Source organism: Pteronotus mesoamericanus, unplaced genomic scaffold (genome assembly GCF_021234165.1).
Source record: "Pteronotus mesoamericanus isolate MK-2021 breed Mesoamerican mustached bat unplaced genomic scaffold, CSHL_Meso_final contig_75, whole genome shotgun sequence".
Taxonomy (NCBI): domain Eukaryota; kingdom Metazoa; phylum Chordata; class Mammalia; order Chiroptera; family Mormoopidae; genus Pteronotus; species Pteronotus mesoamericanus.
The window spans coordinates 8,557,573-8,576,160 of record NW_026555249.1 but is presented as its reverse complement, the minus strand read 5'-3'; the positions used below and the strand labels follow the sequence as shown (position 1 = coordinate 8,576,160).

The window sequence follows — 18,588 nt, the reverse complement described above, 5'->3', positions numbered from 1 at the left end:
GAGCTCCTGCGTAAGAAGTAATCGGGAGCTCGGAGGCTTCCCCGAGGTGTGCGGATCCTCAAATTCGTTTTACGTTGCCTCATTTTAATTTTACTTAGCTTAAGTATTTGTTGAGTAGTCCATGTTTAGCACCAAACAAGAGGCACTGAGCGCCATGTGAGGGCCAAGATGACATGCCCCTGGTGAGCTTCCGGACAGCCTCGGAGTGACCCGGCGCCTGCCGGCCGCCTCAGAGCGCTCAGCGTAGTGGGGGTGTCACCGCGCTGTTAGCCACCGAGCGACTGCCCAATTTATAGTCTCCTCTGCATAATTTTATCGACCATTATTAATTCAGTAGTGGAATTAAAAGGACACCTCAGTTTTGCTTCTTGCCATTGCAGAGCACACTGTCACGGACTTCTAATTCTTATATAAATGCCGATATCATAGGGGATGAACTGCCTTTGATCTTACAGAGGCAAGCTCATGTGGACATTCAGTCACTTTGTTACAAATTTGGGAGGATTTCTTATTTTAAAAAGGTATGTGTGTATATATATGTTCTCATACACACATGACATTTCATGTGCACACATTAATTTTGTTTCCTAACAGCGGAATGTCACAATTAAAGGACTGGACACTTCAAATTATGTCACTTCTGTGGACAAGTTAAATCCATTTACTGTGTATACTCTTCGGATCCGCTGTTCTAGTGAAACTTTCTGGAAATGGAGCAAGTGGAGCAATGAAAAGGAGTATTTAACCACAGAAGCCAGTAAGTTAACTAAATGATTTACGGTTAATTATGACTATGGATCTTGGAATTCTACAACTATCTTTAAAGACAATCTCACTGAGTGACTAAAAACAGGAGAATGCTTAGATAAATTGTATAATTACACACTATATGCTAGTAACATTATTATACAGACATTTTAAGTGATGGCTTTTAAAGTTTCGTGAGAATATGGAAAATGCTTGGCACATGCTGTGTGAAAGGAGTAGGCTGCCTGCGTACAGTGTGATCACAGCGACGTTACAAAGGATGCACAGGAAACTGAACTTGGAACCGTGACAAGGTGTTGGGGTTCCATTCTGCCCTCCTTTTCCTGGACTTTTCATAGTCTGTTTAGATTGCCTTTTCATTCAAAATGAATGTGGTGGAATTTTTAGTTCTGACCTAAGGCTGAGCAAGGGAAGGGGCTAAGGTCTTGAACTTGAGTTTCTGCAGTGTGCCTAGATCAGAATAGCCATTAAATCGGGTAACTGGTTTTCTGAGTATAATTTCCAAAGACAGAATTAAGATTCTACCCTTGATTAATCAGACGCCAGCTTTAAAACAAAGAATAGAAATAGGTGTGATTTTCTGGAATCATTCACCAAAACATAGCAAATTCTTTATTTGCACTATGTAATATGAGGAATATAAAACTTCTGCCCCCAAATTTAACAAACAGTAAAATAAAAAGTGGTGATCCCTGTTAATCTGGATTTTTGCCTCTCCCTACAAAGACTGGAGAGAGGAGAGGAGGTTGGCAATATGTGTAAGAAGTGCTTGGATTGTCCAGTGTGAATCCTATGCATGAGTCCAGAGAAAGAGTGTGTTATCTGTTGCTATGTGACCAATTACCCCAAAACTCAGTGCCTTAAAACAGCAAGCGTTTATTATCTCACAGTGTCCGTGCGTCAGAAACACAGGAGCAGTTCAGTGGTGTGGCTCTGGCTTAGAGCCTCTCCTGCGGCCAGTCACCGTGGGGCGGGGCTGCAGGCCTTGCCTGGGACCGGAGGTCCTGCGTCGGAGGGTGGGGGGTGGTCCCCTCCCACGGCTGCTGGAGTGCCCTCCGAACGTGGCAGCCGGCCCCTCCTGGACTCGGTGACCATAGAACAGGGCGGCCTCCACTATGGCTTTCATGACCTGGCCTCCGAAGGGACACGCCTGCATGTCGGCCAGACCCCGCTGGTCACACCAGCCAGCCTGACACGGTGTGGGAGACGCCACACAAGGGCAGGCGCTTCAGGAGGCGTGTTCAGTGTCACTGGTCATTTTGGGGACTTGCCACCACAGGCGCTTGCCCTTCGTTGATGAGCTGTCCCAGCCAAAAGGAAAGGGACATTTTGTTTACACTCCATTAAGGTTAAGGCATTCATCACTTAACAAATCACTTGACGCTCATTGAGTGCCCGCCCTCTGTCAGACGTTGCTCTGGTTACCAGGGACATAGCAGTGAATAGAACAGCCACCTCTGCCCGTGGAGTTTATAGGCGGGAGGATAGAAAGTGATCACGGTTATTGTATTTAGTATGTCAGGTAGCAGTGAGTGCCACAGAGGAAAACGGACCCTGGAAAGGGGGCTGGGGAGTGGACGCCGGCGCCGGGGCCCGGGGGTGGGGGCGGGGTGGGGGAGGCGAGGGGAGCTGCAGTTCTCATCAGGCTGGCTGGGCAGGACCTCCCACGCGAGGCAGACGGATGAGCCCGGCCATCAGGGAGGCGAGGAAGGGGCTGGGCGGTTTATTCAGGGGGAGAGTTCTGGGCGCAGGAAGTGCTGTGAGAAACAGCCAGGAGGCCCTCGTGTGGCCCAGGCTGACTCGGGGAGAGAGCGGGGGCGGGGGGGGGGCCTGGGACCCTTTAGTGAGAGCCCTGAGGGTGATTTTAACCCATTCTTTGGGGTCTTGTGTTTTGCAGACACTGAGAGCTTTTCCTTTGTTTTCTAAGTGGAAGCCACTAAGTGCTTCCCATTTTTATTGAGAATTCCAAAAACCTAACAAAAAATTTTCAAGCACCACCATCTCAGTGATTGACATTATCACCTGACATAGCACACACCTTCGCATACTAACTTTTATCTCTCTGCCCTAGTTCCTTCAAAGGGACCAGACACTTGGAGAGAGTGGCGTTCCGATGGGAAAAACTTAGTAATCTACTGGAAGGTAAATGTCTAATGTTTGCTTGAATGCTGAGATGACCTGATTTTGGTAGAACCACCCAGCTTTCTGGGGGCACTTGGGTTGTGACGGAGCCAGGGCTTCTGGATTTGTTGCAGAATTGCTGAGCATGTGACCTGGCTCCAGACCCCTGAGCATGTGACCCCCAGGCCCCTCCAAAAGGCGGCCGTGCCACAGGCTCTTAGCGAGCGTCGTCTGGGCCTCAGCGCTCTGTGTTCCGATTTTACGAGGCCTCTAGAGGACCTGAGGTTTCATGGACTCAGTCCCCCGTACTTTAGGCAGAAACACAGCCGGAAGCTGCAGGTTAGAATCCTGACATTTTATGTTCCATTTTTTTTGTCCTTTGATGAATAGGAAACCAGCTTTTTCTATATTTTATGTGTAATTTGTTTCCCTTAAATAAATTGTATTATACAACACAATGATAGTTTTGTAAAATTTTAGAAAATGCTGAGTCACACTGTGTCTAATGTTTTTTCCCTAGTAGAGCAAACATTTTTGTTGCCCTATTTTTTATCTGATTTAGGAACATTAAAAACGCAAAGAATTGTTTTCTACCTTAGATTTCATAAGAGCGGTCATAATCAGATTCATTTAAATGGTGAATTTTGTTATTGAAAGTAAACAATATTATTTTTACAAAAATTTGACATCAGTACAGCTTTGGGTCAAGTGAAATCTAAGGGCATGTTACATAGACTTTCCCTTGCTTTGAGATCATCTGCCGGGGACGCTTGCCTCTCTTCTTAATTAGAAGCGCCCCCACCCGCCCCCGCCCCGGCCACCCTCACTTGTCTGTCAGATTTCTCAATAACATAGTAATGATTATACAGATTACTTCAGTGTGGAAGAAGTTTGGAATATCGTTCAGACTCGATGACTGTATAACCAAGGATTGAAAATATTGAAGTGATTCAGAGTTTAACTGCAGTCACAAGGTTAATTAGTTCTGCCATATTTGGGTAGAAAATTAAGTTGTTTTGGACGTGTGGAGGTTTTTAAACATATGTTACTGGGGTGTCCGAGGAAAGTGCAGTCGTTGGTGGTTTGAATAAAGGGTCCCGGAGCCCAGGAGAGAGATCGGAGCCAGAGACAAAGCTTTGAGTCGCATGCAGGGTGGGACAGGAGTAGGATTACAGTGGTTTGTGTAGGAAATAATGCAGCAGTTAATAAGCAGTAACACAAGGATGGACTCTGGGCACTCCCGACTGTAAGCTGGCTTTTGCCCGCCCGCATGTAAATGGATCCCTAGGCCCGCCCTGGCCTAGGAGATGGCCTCGTATAAAGGGCCCGCATGGGAGGAGGGGCCAGTGGACAAGACCGGGAAGGTCTGAAGGCCCCATGACCAGAGGAAAATAACACAAATTTTCTGTAATGAGCATGTACTGTTTTAAAATGAGAACACAGTAAATGTTTTAAAAAACTATGATGCCATACTTTTTCATGTTTTGTGTTTAGAGGACTGCTTCTCGTAACTTTTTTTGGTTTGCTTCTGGAAAATGTGAGGCTAAGTGTGGTTTTTTTATTGACTGTTTATATTTTTGTGTGATGGTGCTGCTCGCGGCGTGTATCGCTCTTCCTCGGTGTCCCCCCCCCCCCCCGATTTGCCCAGGTCTCTGTGGGTCTCCGGGGGTGGTGGACAGCTTCGTCTCTTCTGATGGTACCTTTGTGGCAAGCGGCGTGTCCGGTTTAGACTTGATGGCCTTGCCTCATTCACATGGCCACTTGTGCAGGGTTTCAGATAACAGAGTTTTATCTTTCTCTTTTTCATAGCCTTTACCCATCAATGAAGCTAATGGAAAAATCCTCTTCTATAATGTATCCTGTTCATCAGACGAGAAAACACAGTCCCTCTCTGAGATCCCCGACCCTCAGCACAAGGCAGAGATACAACTTGATAAGAATGACTACATTATTAGTGTGGTGGCAAAGAACTCTGCCGGCTCTTCACCGCCGTCTAAAATAGCCAGCATGGAGATTCCGAACAGTGAGTAGTTGCGATGCTGCGATGCAGGAGGGCAGGGAATTAGAGGGAAATATTCTGGAGGTGTTGTGTGCTCTTGTGCGCCTGGGCTTCCTTCTCTTGTTGTCCCGCTGCTGCTGCTGACATAGAAGGAGGAGCAGACGGGTGGACAGCAGATGCTCGCGGAGACAGCGGTCATGGGCCTTGACTTGCAGCGTCTGCCCTAGTGGGTGAGATGGTCACTGTACCCGTTACTCTAATGCATAGTGTTGGGGGGGGCTCTGGTGGTGGGTGTCACTCTTAGGGAGAAATGTTTTAACAGTTTATACAGATACTGTGTTCATCTGTCTTCCCCAACGCCATGCGAGTCGATTCCTAGGTCAGCTAGGCTGTGTTCAACCTGTCAGGCAGGAAAGGCACTTAGTTTAAAAGGCGGCTTTGTTGATAGGACATTCTTTTAATAGGAATCCTTTATTGATAAGAAAGTCTTCTTAAAGTCTTCTTAAAGTCTTCTTAAAGATTGGTCCATGTGGGGTCCTCGGAGTATCTTTCCACTTCTTGCCTGAGGCGGTCTTACTGCCTGTTACTGAACTGGCTCTTTGTCTCAGTGGGACATGGTGGAACCAGAAGGGAACGGAGAGCGCAGCACGTTTCAGAGACACAGCGCACCAGCCAGAGCCCCGTACTGGTGCCCACCCAGCTGTATGTCCCCGTACCGGTGCCCGCCCGGCCGTACGCACCAGCCAGAGCCCCGTACCGGTGCCCACCCAGCTGTATGTCCCCGTACCGGTGCCCGCCCGGCCATACACACCAGCCAGAGCCCCGTACCGGTGCCCACCCAGCTGTATGTCCCCGTACCGGTGCCCGCCCGGCCATACACACCAGCCAGGGCCTGGTACCAGTGCACAGTTCGTTGTACATACCAGCGAGGGTGCAGGGGAAAAAATGTGTGTGAACAGCCCCAAAGCAAATAACCACTGACTTAATGGGTTGGCCAAAAAGTTTATTTTTTTTCTGTGAGGTGGCTCTAGTAGCACTTAGTTGTCTTTTAACTTCATTCAAAACAATTTTGTTATATTGTATTATGATAGCTGTCATATCAATGTGCATTTTAAAAATATCAAAATTGGTGAATTTTTGTGTGGCCATTTTATTTTAAAGACTGAAGAAAATATGCAACATTTTCAGCATATTATGCTTCATTATTTCAAGAAAAGTAAAAGTACAACTGAAATGCAAAAAAAGATTTGTGTCGTGTATGACGAAAGTGCTCTGACTGGACTTTCAAAAGTGGTTTGTGAAGTTTTGTCCTGGGGATTTCTCTCTGGACAATGCTCCGTGGTCAGCTAGACCAGTTGAAGTCGATAGGGATCTAATGAAGACGTTAACTGAGAACAGTCAACATTCTACCACATGGGAGATGGCCGACATACTCAAAATATCCAAATCAATAAAGTGATCGGTGACAGTGAAAAATGTCTTTTGTTTTACAGAAAAAACTAAATGGACTTTTTGGCCAACCCAATGGGTATTTCATTGCAGTCAGTGACAGGCAATAGCTGTGTTATCTTCTTTTTTATAAGATTTTATTTATTTTTAGAGAGAGGGGAAGGGAGGGGGGAAGAGGAGGAGAGAACCGTGATTGTGAGAGAGAAACATCAATCGGCTGCCTCCCACACCCAGCCCGACCGGGGGCTGGACTGATAGCCCAGGCATGTGTCCTGACCAGGAATCAAACCTGCGACCTGTTACAGGACAACACCCAACAGGATGAGCAACACCGGTCAGAGAAGCTGAGCTGCATTTTCTTTGAACTCAAGAACTATATTTTTTACCTTTTCCATGTGTCACACAGAAGATAGTAATTTACAGAACTGACAGCAGCTTAGTCATTAGTTTTTATTACTGGAGTTGCAGAAGAAGCCATTGTTCCGGGAGGACCTCCCGAGGTGGATGCCTTGCAGGCTCAGCATGTGTTCACATTATGGCTTTTTGATCACATTGAGCCAAAACCCTGTTACATCCAAAGTCATCCTTATTCTAAGCCAAACTGTTGTCTTCTGTTCAGTAGGGGTTGCTTTATGAATGCAGTTTTTGTTCAAGAAGTCGTTCTTTGGCTTTTTACTAAACTCTGAAGCAGGCATCAGTTGTAGAAACCACAGCCAGTCCTCAGCGTGTGTGGGGGTGGTTCCAGGACACCAAAGTCTGCGCATGCGTGAGTTGCTTGTAGGTAACGGCATGGAACAGGGCGACCAGGCACGTCTGCGGGGTCAGCCTCCGATCAGACTTACTCTCGCTATTGGTTGGGTCAGCAGATAAAAAACCCACGGACATGGTGGGCCGACTGTACTTCTCCTGTTTCTGTGCAAATGATTTCTCCCTTTGGGCCGTGCTGCCCTAACCCATGCTAATTTCTCACCCCCCACCTTGTGCCGCCTCTGTCACCTCAGTGAGACCTGACGTGACCTCAGGACCTCAGTCGGCCCCCTTCCTTCCCACCAGTCCCTGCGCCTCCCCGTCTGTCCCCATGGGCCCTGTTCACACTGGCTACTCTCTTGCACAGCTTCTCATCCCAAACTGTTTGAGCAGATCCCCTCTCTCCTGCCTTGGCTCCGGAATCCCCGCAGCCCACGTGGGAGGAGACAGGATTCCAGGCACAGGGGAGGGGCTGCTGCAGCCACCCGCCACCTCGGCCACGGAGCTCCTGCTCTGCCGGACGGCCCTGCCGCCCCGGGGCCCACACCCACGGTGGGGACAAGAGGAGGGACGCAGACCATCCCCTGGAGCTCTGCCCAGCTCCGGGCGGCCACGCCCCCTTTGGTGCCCTTGTGCCATCTGCTGGGGCCTTCCTGGCTCTTGATCTTTGTGTCTCGGCCCCACCCGATCCTACATGCTGCTTTATCGCTTTGTTTCAGCTGCTGAGTTGATCTTGTAGGTACAGGTAATTGCTATAGTTACAGCAGGAATAACAGAGCAATACTTCTAAACTTCACTGAAGGTTTATCTGGTTTGAGCACTCTTAACGTTTACATACAGGGAAGTGATTTGTAAATTCTTGCCTGTCTTCATGAGGTTTACCCTACATTACTATGTTTAACATCAAAGTGTCCTTCTTTCTTGTAGAAGAGGATCTGAAAACGGAGCAGGTTGTTGGAATGGGAAGAGGGATTCTCCTCACGTGGAATTACGATCCCAACATGACTTGCGACTATGTCATCAAGTGGTGTAACTCGTCGCAGCTGGAGCCCTGCCTTATGGACTGGAAGAAAGTCCCTGCAAACAGCACTGAGACTGTCATAGAATCCGGTACGTGTTTCTCACGGTGCTTCAAATGCATTCTTCAAAAGAGCAGCACATGGGGCGACTGGTTGCAGGGAAGCAACCGTTCTCCCGGACCACCGGCCGGGCGTGGCTTGGCCTCGCTTTTCTGGAAAGTGGTTTGGGGCACAATGTATGTGAAGGGATTCCGATCCCCTGACTCTAGTTGCTTGTCCAGGAATTTATTCTAAGAAATAATGCGAGAGCAACACAGATTCCCATCTAAGAATGTCCACCACAGCATCATGTACAGTCATAAAAATTGAAAACAGCCAAAAAAGCACGTGGGAGAATGGGCAGATGAGGGCACTTCCAGGAAATCGAGGGTTAGGCGGCTTGCGAGTGGCAGGTGGCGCCGCAGGGCGGCGCCCCTGAGGAAGGTGCAGCACTGTGAGGAGGGTGGTCTCCTGCGGCGCCCTGCTGCCCGCGGGAATCCTGGGCCCCGTGACCGTGACCGAGGCCGGAGAGGCCGCGCACGGAGGGCCTGCGCCTGCAGTGCCGCTTGGCCCCAGGGAGATCCAGGGCGTGGGCCTGGCAGGGAGCCCTGAGCGGCCCTTGACCCCGTGCAGCCTGATTCAGCCCCAGGGGCACCTGGTAGCCGCAGGCCCGACCAGCCTTTTGCGTGGGAGTCAGCGCCCTCTTGCTGCGGTCTCTGCTCCTTCTGAGCAGCTGGCCATTGCATCTCCCGCTGTGGGGATTCCGGAACCGGCAGCCTGTGGCAATGGCATCCTTCTACCCCCCCGCCGCCCACCACGGCTGTCCCCCCCCATGTTAGTGGGGTTCAGCAGAGCAGGCAGTGCCGAATTTTCTGTCCGCGCTCCCTTTTTCACTGTTGAATGATGAGGATGCGTCCCCTTCATTAGGTGACAATTAGGTGGGGTCTGATTATGCGCCCTTTGGACTTGGAACTCAGCCAAGCTACCCCCATGCAGAGCAGGCCGGTGGTGAGGACAGCCCCTTTGATTCCTTCTCCCCGCGCACCGCCCTCCCCAGCGTGCCCACGCACCCACCCCGCTCTTCCCTTGCATTTCCCCGCGGGGAGCTCCCCGGCCTCGCACTGGTCCAGTGCACCCTGTACACTTTCTGGGTCCTCCTTCCTCCCTCTTCACTGGGCTTTGAGCATCGCGAGATGGAAGGGGGCAGGGCGGAGCCGCGCAGAGAGGCACCGCCTGAGAGGCGGTGTCCCCGTGTGAGGCTAGGCTGGCACCTGTGGGGTGAAAAGGGGAGAATGTTCCATCCACGAGACGGGTGTACAAAGGCCTTGCAGGGCTGAGTAAAGTTAGGGGACTTCCCCGAGGTCACAAAGCCAGTGTGTGCTGGCAGCGGGACTCAAATTCAAAGCTTCAAGAAGCCGGGATTTTGTCTTCCATTTCCTGCTGCCAGAACAATGCTCGGCTGTGCAGGTACTTTTCCTCTTTTTTCCCACCCGGTCATCTACTCTCACCTCTCTTCCTGTTCAGGACCACAGAACATGCACCTAATGCTCTGACCCATTCAGGCGCTTTTTCTTTTTAGGTATCAGAATCCTATTCCCTACTGATAACACATAATTGGAACATCAAACTGGGTACAGATTTACTAATTTACGTGCAGTTTACAATCACAGCCTCGCCCTGTGCCGGTGGCCCAGTCAGTTGGAGCCTGGTCCCATACCCCAAAAGGCTGCAGGTTCGATCCCAGGCGGGGCACATACGGGATCAGTGTTTCTCTCTCATATCAATGTCCCTCTCTCTCCCCACTCCCCTCCCTTCCTCTCTCTCTAAAATCAATGAACATGTTCTCGGGTGAGGATAAAAAAATAAAAAATATAATTGAAAAAATCATAACTTCGAGTGTCCTGCCTCCAAAGAAAAAAGTTACAAAGTGGCATTTGTAGGTGACCGTCCCACTGTGGAGCCCGTGACCTGCTGTGCTCTGGGCACAGAGCAGGAGAGCCAACGCTTTACCCACTATGGAAAAGTCACATTCCACAAATTAAATGCAAACCGCACACAGATGTTCTCCCCCCAAGCACAATCTTCTTCTTGGGCCAACACTCATGAGCTCCTGATGGCCCTTCAAGTGTCACTTCTTGGCGGCGTTTTCCCTCCGTGAAGGGGCCACAGCCCACGACAGGTCCCTCCAGTCCAGCACAGTGTGTTCCGATTCCCCCCTTCGCCTGTCCCCTCACCTGTCTCCAGCCTCCCCGGGCCAGGGCAGTGTTCTGTCCCTCCCTGCGTTCCCGCCCCTCCCACCCGTCATCGTGCTGAGGGGGGAGTTTTAAAGGGGCTCCTTGAAGTGCAGTAAGGGTGATTCTCTTGTCAGGAGTTGACTCACGGGTGCTGAGCGGTAATGCCATAAAGAGGAACAGACTCTAAAGCCTGGTTCCGTCCACGCTGAAGCGTCAGAACGCAGTGGAAATTGTAGTGCCTGCTGCTTGGCTCGGGGAGAGAGCCGTGCGGCTTCCACCCTGAGGACTGACGCTGGGTAGGGGGCTTTTCAGGGTGCGATGCCGCCCTGGCCCTGGATGGAGGTATCATTGCTTGTTTCAAGGAACGGAATCAAAGCCTCAATCACAATTTTCCCCTTCTTCACAGTGATGCCATGTTAAAATGCTAAACTTTTCATGACAGTAAAAGTGAATTTGGTTTCAGCAACTTTCACTTGGAATATTTATCAATTTTGAAAATATAGATGTATTTTTTGTAAGAAAACATCTGTTTAAAATTAGCTTTAACAAGTTTTGAGTAAGTTATTATAAATTTGATATTTCTGAAATAGATATTCTTAGTGATGTGCACTTATGAGAGTTTACTGATTGTGTCCATCCTATAGATCAATTTCAACCAGGTGTAAGATACAGTTTCTTTCTGTATGGGTGCAGAAATCAAGGATATCAACTGTTACGTTCTGTAATTGGATACATAGAAGAATTGGGTAAGTTCAATGGGTAAGTTTTCTTAGAGTTCAAGGTAACAGAAGAAATTATAGACTGTGACAGCGTTGGATTCTAAAAGTAGATTAAATTGGGATGTTTAGTTCAAGGAAGGAAAAATAATTTGATAAATTCAATATTCTTTGTGATTACACATTCTTCATTTGTTTAATGTTTATATTTCACAAATATATTGTCACTGAAAAAAAAATCCTTGATTTGGATGTCAAAAAAACTTAATTTGCACTTATAAAAATTTAAGCAACTATTAACTTATTCCAGATTATCAATGAAGAGAGCAAATACAAATGAATAGCCACTTAAAGGTTTTGCATAGATTGGTAAGTTCTACCTCTGGTACGAGCTTCACAGCAGAGGTGTTTATAGTAATATCTGTGAAAGTTTATGATTAAACAAAAAATAAAGTTTTAATTCCAAGGTAGCTATTTTGGGGGCTAGAACCTCACGAACCATCGATGTCTGACTCCGCGCTGGTCAACTCCCCTTCAGCTGTCGGCGTTTTCCTTTCACAGCTCCAACTGTTGCCCCAAATTTTACTGTTGAGGATACGTCTGCGGATTCAATATTAGTGAAATGGGAAGATATTCCTGTGGAAGAGCTGAGAGGCTTCTTAAAAGGCTATTTATTTTACTTTGAAAAAGGAGAGAGAGATACATCTAAGATGCGGGGTTTGGAATCAGGTGAGTTACTTCCTAGAGTGAGTCTAGTGCTTCCTAGAAGTTCTGGGTTAATTACAAAAAAGTAAAGAAAGTGCTGCTCATTACTTTACTACTGGTTTCCAAAACTGCCTGAAAAATAGGGAAATGAAAATGCAGTCATTTTACGAACATGAGAATTTTAAGATTTTAAGTACATGGTAAATGAAGGGCAGTCTTTCAGAAGTTATTGAAATTATTTACTCCGAAGCCTGTGGTTCTAAGCCCCACAGACAGAGACCACCTCTTGCCAGTCTGGCATGCTCCATACGTAGCATCTGGTGAAGGCTGCTTTAAACACAGAGCCTTCCCATCCTCTTAACAACGGAGAAACCCCAGGCACCCAGGGAGCGGCTTTGGGGCCTCCCCTGTCACCTGGCAAAACGCCCCCCGCACGGTGAGCCACAGCCTGGATGGGCTGAGACGCTTAATTGACGCAGCTGGGGACGAGTGTAGCCCTTAGATCCTAGAAGGTACAGCCAGTCCTGGACAACTTTGGGTAAGTGTATGCCCAAAGAATTTAGAGTGTTCTCCAGTTTACAAATACAGAAACGTTCATGCAGCCTTCTGGCCTTTCCCTAAATGATATTTCTGTTGGAGTCAGATGTTTCTTATCTGTAGCCACGGAACACAAGAGTATCATCCTACCAGTTTGAGAGCTTGTGGCTCCCTTAATGACCTCTCCTCGGAACGAAACCACTGTCACAACTTAATGCCAGTCTGACAAGCACAGGATGCATCACTGCGTGGAGATGCTGATGAGCATGAATTAAGCCGCCTTCTGAAAGCGGCCGCGTTAAATGTGCACCTCCCCCAGATCAGTAGAATCTTCAGAGTGGCCTGGGAAGGAGGGAAGCCCTAACTATCCCAATTCTGCAACCATCCAGAGTCTAGTGTAATTTTCCTCAAGTACTAGGAAATGTTACACTTGACTCACTTAAAATTCTAGCATCTAGACTTTCAGTGAGACATGGTGGATTGATCACTAAAATTAGAGTAAAGAAAAAAAACATGCCGAAAGCCCCCTGGGATAATAAGGTTCTGATATTCTGTTGCATAGTAGTTGTAGACACTCAGGCTTAGGGAGGCTTAACTAAAAGGTCCAGCTCACATGGCTCCTCAGTGGCAGAGCCGGCACGGGACTGGGGCACTGGCCGGCCCCACAGGCCTCAGGGACGTGGGGTGACTGCCACGGGTAACTGTGTGTTTAAGTCGTAGCCTTCAGTGATAACGGTGCTCCTCACTGTAAAAACAGGCCGTTCCGACGTGAAAGTTAAGAACATCACGGATGTATCCCAGAAGACCCTGAGAATCGCCGACCTTCAGGGTAAAACGAGTTACCACCTCGTCCTGCGCGCCTACACGAATGGGGGCCCGGGCCCGGAGAAGAGCATGTTTGTGGTGACCAAGGAAAACTGTGAGTCACATGTCCCCACGGAGGTGCCTCCCGTGCCGAAGCGCACGGCTTTCCCAGCCGTTTTCATTTATGTAGGGACCCCCTTTTCTGGGTTTCATGTTGTGTTGCTTTTGTATAGTGGGTATAAGGCAGTGTTAAAAGGCCATAAGATGACTTCTTACTTATTCTTGTGAGTTATTCGTAGCTATTTTCTAATCAAGTACCTGAGAAATTAGTGAATTAAGGATACATCTGAAGTCTAGAGTTCTAAATGCATGTGCAATGTACATAATGGCCAACCAGTTTAAAATGTTTTGCCCTAACTATTCTGTGGTTTTTAACGTATCCAGGGAAGAGTGAAAGAAATATATAAAAAAAAAAAATGTGTTAAGCGCAACTTGTGAATTCGAGATGGAAAGTAAGGAAGAACGGTGGGCTTGACGCTCTCGGCAGCAGCGAAGGGCTTCACTTTGTTCCCTCTGAGCTGGAGTCCACGCACGCTCTTCCGTAAACGACCGAGATGATAGACTTCCTCACTGGGTGCGGGGGACGTTGCCCCCTTGGGGACACCTGGCAATATCTGGTGACACTTCCCGTTGTCATAATGGCAGGTGCTGCTGGGATCTAATGGTTAGGACCTCAGGGATGCTGTTGAGCTTCGTACACTGTGCACGACAGCCTCCCCCGACACACACTGGCACCGAAGACGTACCTGGCCCACAGCGTCGGTGGTGCTGACTGCAAAACCTGCGCCAGCGGCTTTAAGTGCTAGTATAAAAGTTGTTAAAATACTTGAAGGTTTTCCTTCAACAGGTTTTCAGTGTCCCTGGAGCAGTTAGGGTTGTTTTCTTCTCATCCACCAACTTAAACATTTTCTAATGTAAATGTCCTCCGCACTTCCTCCTGAACGTGGCGGTTTTAATCGTTGCACTGCTCTCATTTCAGCCGTGGGGTTAATCATCGCCATTCTCATCCCCGTGGCCGTGGCCGTCCTTGTGGGAGTGGTGACGAGCGTCCTCTGCTACCGGAAGCGAGAATGGTAATGGCGCCTGCGTTTACGCTCGCGGCTTTCCTCTTACGGGAATGGTGGTTTAGTTTATGGTTAACAGATAAGTACATTTTTTTGGTTGAAGGTAGTTAGTAAAAAAAATATATATATATATATATTTGTTTTAATCAGAATTAATGTTGGATTTAATGCCAGGCAAGAACATGGCATATTAGTTAAAGGTTTAAAAATTAATACAGCAAAAGTATAAATATTTTCTGTACTGTATTTCCTAACAATTTAAAGTACTAGCAGTTGTACTCAAAAAATATTTGCCAGCTTAAATACGACAGTAGCTTTATACAGGATTAAGGGTAGTTTAATGATTAATGTCTCAGTGCTCTCAGTGCCCTATTTAGAAAATCTGGTCACTTATTCATTTAGTCAGCAGACATGAAGGACTTCTCTCAGGTGAGGAGGGATATGTATATAGTGATAAAGCAAGCCTGCTCCTGACACACTCACGGCGCAGCGGGGACCCTGAGCAGGAAGCCCATGACCCCCCCCCCCCCCCCCCCCCCAGTACGCACGTGCTCACGCAGTGGGAGCGGCCCTGGGCAGGGTCCCCAGCGCCGCCAGAGTGGCGGGAGAGTCCTGGCGCTGGGGCGGTCAGCTGAGGCCTCCCTGGGGCAGTCCCATCGAGCAGGGCCCCGGAGGGTAAGGAGAGGGCAAAGGCAGTCCCAGGCAGAGAAGGCGACTTTAGTGAGGACCCAGAAACTGGAAAGAAGCCGACCTTCTGGAGGAAGTGAGAAGCACTGAGTGTCCGGGTGAATGGCAGTAGGTGAGGCGAGGCGAGGCGAGGCTGGACAGAGGCCCCGGGGTCCGTGGGCAGGGCCTGCTGTGGGCGGGGCGGGGCACATGGCTGTGTTTACACGCAGACGGCCCTCACAGCCTCAGAAATACCACCTTCCGTGACAAAGACGAGAACATATTCTAGCAATCCTGGCTTAGAAATCAAAACAGTAATAATTGAGAACTTATAGGATTGCCTGTCTTGGTAACCATATTCTCATTACCCAAAATCACATGTTACAACTGGTTTTCATATAAAAAGTAAATATATAAAGTAAGGAGGGAGTTTGAAATTAGAGCACTTCAGATTATATTAACAAAGCTTTTTTTCTGCAGGAATTTTGAATAATGTTCTTTGGAATAGCTGTAAATATGGTGTGGCACTGAGCAAATCTCGTTCTTGTTTGTGTTTTGTTTTTGCTCAAGACGAATAGCCTTTTTCTAATAACCTAGCGCCTGATCCGAGCGGTAGCAAACTGCCCAATGGAAATACGCTCCCTGCGCTATCCATCATGCTTGGTGCAGCTTGCAGTACAGACGTTCTGTTTATATGAGCAAGGCCTGTATTTAACCTTTGACCTGATAGCACAATCACCATTTTAAGTCTTGCTTTCCATATACATAAGATACATAAGACATTGGAGTTCTAGAAATAAGAGTAGTGTTTATAACCTGTCAATACATTGTGTAGAATGTTCAAGTAAACGGTCCCACTAAAAATGATCTTGCATTTTTATCTACTGTTCATTTCAGTGTCCTTATGAAATGTGACAGCAAGCCTCGTGATTTATCAGCTGTTTGTTGTCTAACTGCTAATCTTATAATTATTAAATATACTTAATTATTCTTTATTGAAAGGATAAAAGAAACCTTCTATCCTGATATTCCAAACCCAGAAAATTGTAAAGCACTACAGTTTCAGAAGGGTGTCTGTGAGGTAATCCTTTATTTTATTTACATTTATGTTTGAAGTACTGGCTTTCCTTTTTTTGTTTCCCTGTGTGAAAAGTTAACATGCAAATGTCATGCACATTGAAAAAATAAAATGGCTCTAACATCTGCTGAACTTCTAAAATTATTAATTTAAATTATTTGTATCATGCTCTTTTCCCCACTGCTATTCATAGCAAGAGTAATACTGATATGTAGGGGGAAAACAGTAGTTTTGCTCTAGTATGCTGTATGGAACTGGGAGACAAATGTTTACAAGCAGACGTGAAAGAATAGGTAAAACAACGCCCCCTGGTGGTGGGGGGTCATTGCGGCGGCTCTGGTGCTCTCCCTAACCTCGGTCTTCACATTGATTTCTAGGGAAACAGTGCTCTTAAAACATTGGAAATGAATCCTTGTACCCCAAATAATGTCGAGGTTCTGGAAACTCGAGCAGCGTTTCCTAAAATAGAAGACACAGAAATAATTTCTCCGGTTGCCGAGCGTCCAGAAGAGAGCTCTGTGGCAGAACCCGAAAACCACGTGGTGGTGTCCTACTGCCCCCCTGTCATCGAGGAAGAGGTGCCGAACGCTGGCGTGGATGAAGCCGGGGGCACTTCCCAGGTCATTTACATCGATGTCCAGTCCATGTACCAGCCCCAAGCAAAGCCGGAGGAAGAGCCGGAAACCAGCCCTGGGCTGGTAGCAGGCTACAAGCCCCAGATGCACCTGCCCGTTCCCTCCGCTGCAGAAGACGCTGCTGCAGAAGACGATGTGGACAAAACTGCGGGTTACAGGCCACAAGCCAATGTACATGCGTGGAACTTAGTGTCTCCGGACTCTCCCAGGTCCACAGACAGCAACAGCGAGGTCGTGTCTTTTGGAAGCCCGTGCTCCATCAACTCCCGACAGTTTCTGATTCCTCCTAAGGATGAAGACTCTCCGAAATCTAATGGAGGAGGGTGGTCCTTTACAAACTTCTTTCAGAACAAACCAAATGATTAACAGCATCCCTTCCTTCTGCCGTCTCAGTAAGCTGTCATTGCCAGTGTTGCCGTGTGAGCACCGGGCGTCTTCGGGGGTGGGGGGGGAGGGCGGGATCCTGTGAGACGTTGCCAGCGAGGTGGACATCACTGTGTGCAAGTTACATGAAAAGTGTTCATGTGCTTTTAACGTAGTCTAAAAGCCAAAGTACAGTAACGCAGAAATTCAATCCACACAACTCGAGACTTGGAGCTTTTTGTGATTTGAGCCAAAGAATCCCCACGTTCTCCATCTTCGAGAAGCACTACGAGCCTGATACTTCTGGTCCCTATGTGCAAAACAGCCCCCCCGACCACTGTGTCACATTCTGTCGTGGTTTTCTCACGTGCGTACTTTATGGAATTGCAAGCAGATTGGCAGGCGAGGGAGAAAAAATGTCAAAGCAGCGGATGGTGTGGATTTGCCTGATGTTGGCTTCATTCTGGATAAAAACCAAGCACAGATTTGAAAACTTTTAACATTGTTCTCCTCTGTCCACAGCATTTACAAAAATTAATATAATTTTTAATGCAGCGACAGCTCTTTAGTGTTTCGCTTGGTGAGGTGTGCTGGCTTCTGTGCCTACTGTGCCGTGGTTGTCAAACAGTTCTCTCAGGGCTTCAGACTTGGAAAACGAGCACGACGCCGGGCAGCTCCCTTCGGCATCGTCTTGTCTGCCTTTGGTAGGTTTTCCAAACCTCGCCACTATTTTTGTAACTGTCATGCTAGCTTCCCATATCGCAGTGGATTGCCCTAATATGTCAGACCTAAATTCATAAGACTATACATCTACAGTGGTGTTTTTCTTTTTAATTTGGGTCTTTTTTGTTGTTGTTCCACGATGTCAGTTATATAAATATATGAGCAAATTCAATGTAATTCATAAACATCCAATTCTAGTGACTTACTATCTGAGACGACTACTGAGCAATATCTGGCGGCATTAGCTATCTGTGTAGTTCTGACTGGCTTCACTGGCTCCTGAGAAGCCCGTGCCGTTGAGCCGGGTCACCCAGGCGGGGCTGTGGCACCTCGCAACAGGTGTTGCCCCTGCTCGTGCCTCTTAGACGTTCCTCTCTCTCACATGATCATCAGTCCAGACTATGCGATCCAGTCCTCGGTTTTGTTTTGTTTTTAAGTATAAACTAAAAAGAAAATGCTTCTTATAGGAACAGTTACTGAAGGGCTATTTTATGTGAAATGTCACCGAGTCCATTTGAACCAGCGGGCGTACCGACGTCACGGTCGCCCGGTCGCCATCGGGGTCTTGTGTCTTCGCAGCGTCCTCCGCCTGCCCTTGGTGTTCATAGGAGACGTCTGGATTGAATGCAGTTCTCGGAAAAGCAGATGAGAAACAACAAAGCGTATCTTACAGTGTCCCTGTCCCCAGGTTGTCTATGTATTTTGTCTCTTGAGTACTTAAAATTTTGAAATATTTGAGTAAGTCAAGATATGCCTGTTTTTAAAAAAATCACCTGAGGTTCTGTCATGTATTTGTATGTAATGTATCAGGTCTTTTTCCCCCAAGCTGATAATGTTCTTTATAAAAACCATGTTGTGGAA

The 18,588-nt window shown here is 47.7% G+C and overlaps 1 protein-coding gene across 2 annotated transcripts in view; it reads left to right on the top strand.

The window, feature by feature from the left end:
• LIFR (LIF receptor subunit alpha) overlaps positions 1 to 18,296 on the top strand; it is a 64,507-nt gene extending 46,211 nt beyond the window's left edge. The window contains exons 11-21 of one of the 2 annotated variants that reach the window (XR_008530034.1): positions 595 to 757; positions 2,840 to 2,910; positions 4,699 to 4,912; positions 8,012 to 8,194; positions 11,021 to 11,122; positions 11,654 to 11,821; positions 13,092 to 13,253; positions 14,178 to 14,271; positions 15,931 to 16,009; positions 16,384 to 17,708; positions 18,195 to 18,296. Coding sequence is in view for 1 of the 2 variants with exons in the window: in XM_054583953.1 (XP_054439928.1) it covers positions 595 to 757; positions 2,840 to 2,910; positions 4,699 to 4,912; positions 8,012 to 8,194; positions 11,021 to 11,122; positions 11,654 to 11,821; positions 13,092 to 13,253; positions 14,178 to 14,271; positions 15,931 to 16,009; positions 16,384 to 17,007 (1,860 nt within the window). In the remaining variant the exon portion in view is untranslated. Of the gene's footprint in view, positions 1 to 594; positions 758 to 2,839; positions 2,911 to 4,698; positions 4,913 to 8,011; positions 8,195 to 11,020; positions 11,123 to 11,653; positions 11,822 to 13,091; positions 13,254 to 14,177; positions 14,272 to 15,930; positions 16,010 to 16,383 lie in introns of both variants that reach the window. The other variant, XM_054583953.1, reaches the window with a different exon arrangement.
• Positions 18,297 to 18,588: the final 292 nt, after the last annotated feature.